Genomic DNA, 11,630 nt, shown 5'->3' on the forward strand with positions numbered 1-11,630 from the left:
TCTGATCTGAATAAATTTTTGGGTTTTACAAAATATTGAATCTATCTTTATAGTTGTTTTTTTTCCCCTCAGAACCTGTCTGGACTGCATTCATAGCCTCAAGCTCCCTCTGAAAGGCATCATGCTGCTTTGTTCTTTTTGAAGCTCTGATAAAACCTAGTACATTGCTAGGAAGGAATACTTGAAAAGGATTTTTAAAGCTAGTTTCAACAGTGGTAACGTTGTAAAATTAAACTACAGGTTCTCCAGACAACTCTTTTGAAAGAGACGGTAGTCATTTGAATGCCGGAGTAACATTTTGTTTGCTTTTTTAAAAAATAGGCATTTTATTATAAGACTTTAAAAGATAACATAGTAGAAAGAAGACTGCAGGATGTGCAGCACGTAGAGGGAGCTCCCTCCTAAAGAAGGCAGGGAATGTAAAGCTATTGTGTGTCTTCTGAATGCGCCTGATAAAATGCTCAAAGTAGGCCCACTTAGTCCATAAATGGTTTGGTGGTTCTCTTGCTGTTCAAGTCAGATTTCTTAGAATCTTAGATTACATAAACTGATTGATGTGGAAGAATATAGGGATTGTTCAGAAGAAAACCAAAAAACAAATAATTATGAATGAAAACTAATTATAAGGAAAGTTTTAAAACAGAATATTTTAGAATCTAGAAAAAGTTTTTAAGTGACAATTACAGGGTACTGTTGTTATAATGACTAGGCGTTTTCCTTTTTGGTAAGTGTGAACAAAAGGAAATGTCTTCAGTGATACAAACTAGATACATAAGGAGCTGTTTTCTTGGGAGTCTCTCAGTATGGTGCCTACAGCCATACAACAGGCAACGGAAAATCCTACTCATCTGGCTTCAAAATGAAATTGTGTATTTCCCTTAAATTAAGATTAATTGTTTAAAATGATTTCATATTATGTTCATCTAACTTTTCACTTGAAACACTCCTGACTTTGATGTATTTTTGTCTAGAAATAAAGTTTGATCGGATGATCTGCCTGCCCACCCCATTCCATCAACATAAGGAGAGCTTTGTAGACATAAGGAGGCCTCTGTCTTCAGATTTTCTTTCAGAAATCAAAGGCACACTGTTTATGAAGGCTTTGTAAAGAATGCAAAATACCAGTATGCTATTTTTCAAGATAGGCTAAATTCTTTATGAAAATTTTATTTGCTCCAAACCTAAAATTATTTTTGGAAAAGTAAAATCTCTGATTAGACTTTATGGCATAATTTATGGAACTCAAATTTAATTTTTGAATCACCATATCTTTGGCATCAATAATTGTTTACTCAGGCTTATCGATTGATCTCACAGTTCTATTCTTGTCTATCTGTAACTTACAATGGTTATGATTATGTGCCATGGAGTTGTTCCGACTCAATAAGACTTGGATAAATCACTTAACCTATTGAGCATCAGTTCCTCCTCTGTAAAATGATATGAATATCGGGTTTCTAAGTTCTAAAATGCTTGCTCTAAAGCTAAGATTATGCAGGCCATGTGTTTGCAGGTGTGCATGCATACGAATACATGCCTACACATAAGCACATTTTTACATACATAGTATGCAAATACACTAAATATCCTTACTTTGTTGTTATTCAGTGCTGTGTTGTCATTATTAAGTGTTGTTAAGTTGATTGCGATCTATAGGGACCCTGCACAGGGTTTTGGAGGAGTGGCTGGTGGTATGTGTTGCATCTGTATGCAATTCGTTGGTAGAAAATATGTGGTGGATCTTGTAGGAAGCTGTCCAAATACCCCTTCAGGGCCACTGTGCCTACGTCCTCTGTTATTGGACCTGCTGGCTGCTGATGACTCACAGCTGACTGATTATCTCATCAAGACTTGCCCTCTGTGGATGGAGGCTGCCTTGCCCTCGATTATATACCCTCCTCATCCAATTACTGGCTGATTTAGGGCTATGAAGATTCCCATCTTCTTTTCCCAAATGAAGAATTACTCTAAAGGGCCATCCAAGCTCCAGAATGTCCAGTTGGATTGTTTAAGCATTTTTGTTGTCAACTGGACATTCTGGATTCTGTCAACTGGATTCCGTCCCATAGGAACCCTGTATAGAGTTTCCAAGGAGCAGCTAGGGGGTTTGAAAAGCTGACTTCGAGGTTCAAACAGATCTTGCAGTCTAGCACATTATTCTGCGGCACCATACCAGGACTCCATTATAACTCAGCTTTTCCCTTGTCCAGTCCTGCTTCTCTCACCCTAGTAAGAGATGTTTCTGCTCCTCCCTCATTAGCCCTCCTACACTTAAAATTCCATCTCAGAGTCTGCTTCCCTGGGAAGCTACCTACAACAGCATGCATTTGCCCCATGAACTTGGCTACCTTTACACCAATGCACATCTAGTGGCATGGTCATGAAATAAGATAAATGGATACAGGTAGACTTGAACATTTTAGTATTATTGTAGACTGTTTTTATACATTTGTTGATTTAACCATGAATATTGGGGCAGTTCGAATTTTGAGTGAACACTTTATTCCTCTTGTTTAAAAAATTTTTTTAAATGTTGATGAAACATATAAAGAGTGATTGAATTTGGTCTCTGAAATTAAATCCTTTAGAGTTGAATGACTGACATGTCTGGATTAATGAGAATGTACTTTTAATGAAATTTATGAAGAGAGTGGCAATTTGCAGTCTTGAATATTCCTGGAAAACTGAGGATTGTATTCAAACTTGATGAATATATTTAATATGCATTACCAAAAAGCCAACTCATTGTTCTCCATGTTTTAGATGGGAAATCAAGTTGTTAAATTTGTATTATTTTCTCCTGACCTAGAAATATTGATACTCAGAATGTCAAGATGCACTACAGGAAGCACACATATTATTGACTGGTTGTTCTGGTCACTATATACTAGCCTTGGTAATGTTTATTTTTAAGTCTTTCTATTTTCTAAAATACTGTTGCAGTTATAGCTTATTTAATAAGACCTTTGTGTTATAATTAATACTTATTATTCTGAGTCTAACAGATAGTAGATTCACTGAAGATCCTCAAACTGTGATTCTGATATGAGCTCTTGAATGTGTTATTTAGGTTTCAGATTGTCTATGTACATATTTTTCTGTTTAACATAAAAACTCTTTGTTGTTCCAATTCATTTTCTCAGAAGAATTACCTTGTACATGCCCATTATGTACCTCAGACAGAGGGAGCTGTGTTAGTACAACGGAAGGGATCCAACTTGCCAAAGAACTAGGGGCTACCTATCTGGAACTCCACAGCCTCGATGACTTCTATATAGGAAAATATTTTGGAGGCGTGGTAAGTAGAAATGCATGTTACATAAATTAAAGCAATTTCTCAGGTTGGCTAACAAGTTGCTTTCCATAGCATCAATTAGAACTTTTGTTTTAGAGGCGTGATTAGTCCTAACTGAGAAAGAAGAATAAGTATAATGGTTTAAGGAGCCTTGTTGGCATAGTGGCTACATGCTTGGCTGCTAACTGAGAAGCCGGTATTTGAATCCATCAGTCACTCCATGGGGAATGATGTGGCAATTTGCTTCCTTAACGATTATAGCCTTGGGAACCCTATAGAGCATTTCTTCTCTGTCCTTTAAGGTTCTATGTGTCTGAATAAACTCAGCAAAGGACTTTCATTTATTTATTTTAGTTAGAAAAGGTTTTGTGAGACTAAAACTAAAATTTTATTTTTCTCTTCAAATAATTTTCCGTTTTTTAATATGGTATTAAGCAACTTTCAACTTGGTGAGAATTTGCCTGTTTTACATACCAAAAGCATGTTTGGGTACACCAATTTGTGATGTCAGTTTTAATAAACATCATTATTCAGCTGAGTCTGACAACCTCATGGAAATTGACCTTTTCCATCTATTCTACTTGAAAGGAGTCCTGGTACAGCACTGTAGGATAAGCACTGGACGCAAAGTCAGTTTGAAGCACAAGTTGGGTAGTTCAAACCCACTAGCCGCTCGTTGGAAACCCTATACAGAGTCACTATGAATTGGAACCGACTCGACAGCACTTAACAACAACAACATATCCATACATAATGGGAGAAAGATGAGGCTTTTCGCTCTCATAAAGAATTATAGCCTCAGAAATCCTGTACAGGGTTGCTATGAGTCAGAACCTACTCAACAGCACACAACAACAGTATATATACAAACTTACCTGGTTTTGTTCCCCTCGAGAACTCAGCCTAAGACATTTGGCACCAAGAGTTGTTCTGTAGCAGGGGTGGGGAATCTGGCCTGGGGTGAATGTTGTTGTTAAGTACCCTGGAATCAGTTCCGACTCATAGTAACCCTGCAAAGGGTTTCCAAGGCTGTAAATCTTTACGGGAGCAGAACAACTCATCTTTCTCCCGCAGAGCCGCTGGTAGTTTCGAACTGCTAACCTTGAGGTTGGCAGCCCGACTCTTAACCACTACACTACCAGAGCTCCTTTGTGGGGTGAATAAGTCCTAAGAAATCATTTGGTCTGGTCCTGCAAGACAACTGCAGTTCCAACCATCATATTTGTTGTTGTTTTTGTTGTTGTTAAGTGCCGTCAAATCATTTTTGATTCATACTGATACTGTTTAGGGTTTTCAAGGAGCAGCTGGTGAATTTAAACTGCCGACCTTGCAGTTTAAGACTATCTTGCAGTCCAGTGCATTTTCCATTGTGCTGCATTGTTGTTATTGTTAAGTGCTGTCAAGTCAATTCCGACCCATAGCAACCCTGTATAGGGTTTCCAAGGAGCAGCTGATGAGCTTGAACCACCAACTTTGCAGTTCAAACAACTTTGACGTCTGACACATTAGTCCACAGTGCCACACCAGGCATGTTTGACCAAATGCAGAAGGCTGATTTTAAGTGTATAATTCTGTTTGGCCTGTGCAAGATGCTATAAGTATCCAAATGGTCCTTTACAGGAAAAAAGGTTCCCCACTCCTGTTCTGGAGCCTTGGTGTGGTGCTGTGGGTTAATGCGCCAGACTGCAAAGCCATTTGAACTGCAAGGTTGGCGGTGCAAGCTCATCAGCTGCTTCTCGGAAACTGTATGCAGGGTTGCTATGGGTCGGAACCGACTTTGCAACAACCACCCCTGTTTATGGGAACAGAATCATAAGATTGGTTGAGTTTTCTGAATTAGTTCTTAAGTTTGACTGATCTTAAAAGCCAAAGTTATTCAATCTGTAAACTGAGAAAATAATCTGAGAAGCTGGATTATATGAAGAAAAACATGGCATCAGGATTAGAGGAAGACTCATTAACAACCTGCGATATGCAGATGATAACAACCTTGCTTGCTGAAAGTGAAGAGGTTTTAAAATACTTTGATGAAGATCAAAGACCACAGCCTTCAGTATAGGTTGCATCTCAATATAAAGAAAACAAAAATCCTCACCACTGGACCAATAAACACTATTCTTATCAATGGAGAAAAGATTGAAGTTGTCAAGGACTTCATTTTGTTCACATCAACCATAAACACTCATGGGAGGAACAGTCAAGAAATCAAAGGACGTATTGCATTGGGCAGATCTTCTGCACAAGATCTCTTTAATGCATTGAAGAGCAAAGATGGCACTAAGGTGCGCCTGACTCAAGTCATGGTATTTTCAATAACCTCATATGCATGCGAAAGTTGGACAGTGAATAAGGAAGACCATAAAAGAATTGATGCATTTGAGTTATGGTGTTAGAGGAGAGTATTAAAAGTACATGGACTGCCAAAAGGTCAAACAGATTTGTGAAGTACAGCCAGAATGCTCCTTGGAAGCCAGGATGACCAGACTTTGTCCCTCATACTTCAGACATATTGTCTGGAGGGACCAGTCACTGGAGAAGGATATCATGTTTGGTTAAGTGGAGGGTTGGAGAAAAATAGGAAGATCCCCAATGAGATGGATTGGCACAATGGCAGCAGTAATGGGCTCAGGCGTAGCAATAATTATAAGGTTGGCTCAGGACTGGTCACTGTTTCATTCTGTTGTGCACAGGGTTACTATGAGTCGATACCAATTTGATGGCACCTAACATCAACAACAACGGCAAAGGCACTGAATGAGTCCTGGTGTGTTGCTGCAGGACAGTGCACTGGATCACAAGGTTAGCTTTTCAAACCCACCAGCTACTCATCAGAAGCCTATGCAGGGTTGTTATGCATAGGAACCAACTCCAAGGCACTTCAGCAACAACAACAACAACAACAAAGGCACTGACAACTCTTAATTTCTTGGAGTAACAGAGCTAGCTGATAATGACAAATTTCTTGGCATAAATGAGTGAGTGCCTCCAGTGCTTCGTCTGTTGACTGAAAGATTTCAATTGTATTCCATCAAATTTGATGACTTGGCCAACCAATTGGAAGAGAGCCATACTTATGCCCATTCCAAAGAGAGGCGACCCAACGGAATATGGAAACCATCGGACAGTATCATTAATATCACATTCAAATAAAATTGTGCTAAAAATACTTTAAAAACAACTGCAACTGTACATTGATAGGAATCTGCCAGAGGTTCAAGCTGGATTCATGAAAGAATGTGGAATGGTGATATCATTGCTGTTGTCAGATGGATGTTGGCTGAAAGCAGATAATAACCGAAAGATGTTTATCTGTTCTTTATTGCTTATGCAAAGGCTTTCGATGTTGTGGATCATGACAAGCTATGGACAACATTGTGGAGAATGAATATTCTGGAACAGTTGATTGTGCTTATGAGGAACCTGTACATAGACGAAGTGTTCGAACAAGAAGGGGACACTAAATGGTTTAAATCAGGAAAAGTGTGTGCCAAGGTTGTATTCTTTCACCATACTTATTCAATATGATTGCTGAGCAAATAGTTTGAGAAACTGGATTATATGGAGAGGAATGTGACATCAGAATTGGAGGAAGACTCATTAACGACCTGTGATACGCAGATGATACAACCTTGCTTGCTGAAAACAAAGGGGACTTTAAATACTTACTGATGAAGATCAAATCCTACAGCCTTCAGTATGGTTGCACCTCAGTGCAAAGAAAACAGAAATCCTCACCACTGGACCATCTGGCGCTGCATGATAAGCACAGGGCCATGGGTCAGTTTGAGTCCCAAGATTGGCAGTTCAAATTCACCAGCCACTCTTTGGAAACGTTGTACTAGGCCTCTATGAGTCAGAACTCACTAGATGGCACTTAACAACAAAGTTAGGTATTACAATGAAATACAACAAATGCATAAAAGATTGATATTGTCCAAGACTTCATTTTGCTTGTCTCCATCATCAACACTCATGGAAGCAGTAGTCAAGAAATCAAATGATGTATTGCATTAAGCAAATCTGCTGTACAAGACTGCTTTAAATTGTTCAAGAGCAAAGATACCAGTCTGAAGACTAAAGTGAGCCTGACTCAAGCCATAACATTTTCAGTAGCTTCATGTGCACGTGAAAATTAGACAGTGGATAAAGAAGACCGTAGAAATTTAGATGCATTTGAGTGTTGGAGTAGAACAGTAAAGATACCATGGACTGCCAGAAGAACAAACCAATCAGTGTTGAAAGAAGTACAACTAGAATGTTCCCTAGAAGCTAGGATGGCCAAACTTTGTCTCTCATACTTCAGACATGTTGTCAGGAGAAACCAGTCCCTGGAGAAAGACATCGTGCTTGGTAAAGTGGAGGGACAGTGAAAAAGAGACAGACCCCCCCAACGAGATGTATCTGCACATGGCAGAAACAGGGGGCTCAAGCATAGTGGTGGTTACAAGGATGGCACAAGATCTGGCAGTGTTTTATTCTGTTGTAAATAGGGTCATTATGAGTCAGTACCAACTCAACAGCACCTAACAACAACAATAATAATTCCAGTATATTTATCAAGGGACTCAAACAGCTGCTAGTTTTGAGTGAGCCCAGAGCAAGAGAAGGCTCTGCAACAGGTTCAGGCGGTCAAGAAAGCTGCTCTGCCATTTAGACCATATTCATCTGGTCCAGTGGTTCTTGAAATGCCAGCTGCAGCTAGAAATGCTTTTTAGAGTCTTTTGCAGGTGAATCACAGCACAGCCTTTAGGATTCTGGAGTGAAGTTCTGCTACCTTCTGCACATAAATACTTTCCATTTGAGCAACAGTTTTTGGCTTGTTGTTGGGCCTTAGTAGAGACTGAATGCTTAACCATTGGCCATGAAGTCACTATATGACCAGAGTGCCCATCATGCTGTCTGTAGTTGTTGTCTGACCCACAGAGTCACAAAATTGGACTTGCACAGTGTCTTACCATCATTAAATGGAAGTGATACATAGGAGTCTGGGCTGAGCAGGACCACCTGAAGGCACAAGTTACATGAGGAAATGGCCTAAATGCCCATGATCTTCACTCCTGTCACATTGCCTTCTGTCTTCAGTCTGTACCCATGCCCTCTTGGGGAGTTCCTATGATCAGTTGACTGAGGAAGACAAACCTTATATCTGGTTTGTAGATGATTCTAGGGATATATGGAGTACTGGTTTGGTGCGATAGAATAAGCACTGAACTGTAATGTTGGTGGTTCAAACTCACCAGGCATGCCTTAGAAACCCTATACAGAGGTTGCTGTGAGTTGGAACCAACTTGACAGCACTTAACAACATTGATGATATGTAGGTACCACTCAGAAGTGGACAGTAGCAACACTTTTTGGATCACCCTGAAAGACAGTGGTAAAAGGAGAATTCTTTTACCAGGCATAACTTCACACTTAGTGGGCAGCACCTCACGCTTCATTTTGCTTGGCAGGAGAGATGGCCAGATGCGACTGTATACTGATTCATTGGATGTGGTCAAAGGTTTGGATTAATGTTTAGGGACTTGGAAGGAGCAGGATTAAAAAATTTGTAACAAGATGACGTGAAGAAGAGGCATGTGAATAGACATCTTTGAATGGACCGAAGAAGTGAAGCTATTTGGGTCTCACGAATGATCACCTAAGGTTGATCTTGGCAGAGGAGGATTTTAACAATAAAGTGGATAGGATGGCATGTTCTGTAGATTCCAGTCAGCCTCTTTCCTCAGCCACTCCTGTCATTGCCCAGTGGGCTCATGAACAAAGTGGCCACGGTGGCAGGGATGGAGGTACATAGACTTAGACTTACACATAACAACATAGGCTTCCATTCACCAAGGCTGACGTGGTTGCAGCAGAGACCAGCACTGAGTTCCCAATATGGTGCCATTCTTAGGGGCAATCAGCCAGCAACCTAGTGTCAGGTTTATTAACTTGGACTACTTCCATGATGGAAGTTTTGTTTCTACTGGGATAGACACTTACTCTATTTATTTTTGCCTTCCCATCATGTAATGTTTCTTCCAAAACGATCCTTCATGGACTTACAGAATACTTTATCCATTGACCTGGTATTATTCCACACAGCATTGCCTTGGGTCAAGGGACTCATTTCACAGCAAATGAATTGTGGCGATGAACCCGTGCTCATGTAATTCAATGGTTTTACCATGCTTCCTTTTATCCTGAAGCAGTTACTTTGCTAAAATGATGCAATGACCTTTTAAAGACACAGTTATGGTGCCAGTGACTTGGCAGTACTTTGTAGTGTTGGGGCAGTGTTCTCCGGGAGGCTGAATATGCTCTAAATCAGTGTCTAGTATATGGTGCTGTTTCTTCCATAGTCATGATTCATAGTCGAGGAATCAAGAGGTGTAAATGGGAGTGTCACTGCTCACTATTACCTCTAGTTACCCACTTTCAAAATGTTTGCTTCCTGATCCTGCAACCCTGTGTTCTACAGGTCTAGATGTGTTAGTTCCAAAGGGAGGATTACTCCCACCAGGAGACACAACACTGATTCTATTGGCCTAGGATTTTAAGAGTGCCACCCAGCCACTTTGGGTTCCTCATGCCTTTGGATCAACAGGCAAAGAACAGCCTTACCATATGAACTGGTATGATTGATCCTGATTATCAAGAGGAAATAAAATTGGTATTACTTAAGAACATTAGGAGTCCTGGTGTGGCGCTGTGGGTTAATGTACCAGACTGCAAAGCCATTTGAACTGCAAGGTCGGCAGTTCAAGCTCACCAGCTGCTCCTTGGAAACCCCACACAGGGTCACTATGGGTCGGAACTGACACGACAGCACTGCACAATAACAACAATGAGGAGATTAAGAAGAGTAAGTGTGGAATACAGGAGAATCCCTTAGTAAGTCTCTTAGTACTGCCATGCTCTGTGATTAAAGTTAGTGGAAAACTACAGCAACCCAATTGTCCCGGACCCTTCAGAAATGAAGATTTGAGTTACCACCAGGCAAAGGACCATGACCACTGAGGTGCTTGCTGTGGGCAAAGGGGATACAGAATGGGTGGTGGAAGAAGATAGTTCTACATAACAGCTAATACTATGTTGTAGAACTGAGGACTGTAATTTTTTTAGTATTGTTTAATTGTACATTTATGTGTATGTGTGGGCTTCAAAAAATTTATGAAAAATTCTATTACTTTTTTAAATTCTATTTTCCCAAAAACCTTTTGAAGTGCTATTATGTTATTATATATATTATACATGCATACCATGTATGAATATCTATTATATATGAATCCTATATATGAATATATAATAACATGAGGGAGATTCAAAAAGTTTGTGGGAAAATGGAATGAAATGATAATGGAATTTGTCCACAAATTTTTTGAAGCCCCTGTATGTCTGGCATATATCTTTGTTTGCTTTTTTCCCTTCTTCCATTACTTATATAAGATGAAATTGTTTAGTACAGTTTTGGCTGTATGCATGTTAGGTGTGTTATCTTGGGTGTTAGTATGACTTTATAATTGTCTTCATTTAGAGATTATGTATGGTTTGCAGAGATGTGTGTAGGTACCAGGTTGACAAGGCGTAGACTGTGGTGGTGAAGGTTAGGTGTTAACTTAGCTAGAGCATGATTCTCAGTGGTTTGGTTGATATTATGTAACCACTCTTTATTTTGTGATCTGATTCAAGCAGCCAATCAGTTGAAAAGAGAGTTTCCTTGGGGATGTGTCCTGCATCCAGTATCTAGCAAAGCTTGTCCCTCTTGATCCTGCATCCAACTTATCATCTTTGCGCTCTGTTTCTTAGGTCATATACCAGCAGACTGCCTCTGACCTGCTGATGTTGGTTTTCTCAGCCTCTATATCCACATAAGTTAGGAGAAGTCTCCAGCCTGATGCCTGACCCACAGATTTGGGTCTTGCCAGATCCCACAACTGCTTGAGAAATTTCTTGAAAAAAATCCACCACCCCCTCTATATAAATATATATATGTGTGTGTGTGTAAGGAGTTCTGGTAGTGTAGTGGTTACGAATTAGGCTGCTAACCTCAGGGGTCAGTGGTTCGAAACTACCAGCTGTTCCACAGGAGAAAGATGAGGCTTTCTGCTCCCATAAAGATTTACAACCTTGGAAACCCAGTACAGGGTCACTATGAGTTGGAACTGACTCCACAGCACGTAACAACCACAACGTAAACATATATACATATATGTATATTTATATAGTTGTTGTTAAATGCCATCAAATTGGTTCTGACTCGTATCAACCCTATATAGGGTTTCTGAGAAGCATCTGGTAACATCTGGTAAGCTTGAATTGCCAACCGTGCAATACAAACTGACCTTATAGT

The 11,630-nt window shown here is 39.9% G+C and overlaps 1 protein-coding gene across 1 annotated transcript in view; it reads left to right on the forward strand.

Annotated features, from left to right (window-relative positions):
• Positions 1 to 11,630, forward strand: part of RHOBTB3 (Rho-related BTB domain containing 3) — an 86,139-nt gene that overhangs the window by 12,109 nt on the left and 62,400 nt on the right. The window contains exon 4 of the mRNA XM_006867884.1: positions 3,144 to 3,298. Within this exon, the coding sequence (XP_006867946.1) occupies positions 3,144 to 3,298 (155 nt within the window). The remainder of the gene's footprint in view (positions 1 to 3,143; positions 3,299 to 11,630) is intronic.

This window comes from Chrysochloris asiatica, unplaced genomic scaffold, assembly GCF_000296735.1.
Source record: "Chrysochloris asiatica unplaced genomic scaffold, ChrAsi1.0 scaffold00111, whole genome shotgun sequence".
In the NCBI taxonomy this organism is placed as follows: domain Eukaryota; kingdom Metazoa; phylum Chordata; class Mammalia; order Afrosoricida; family Chrysochloridae; genus Chrysochloris; species Chrysochloris asiatica.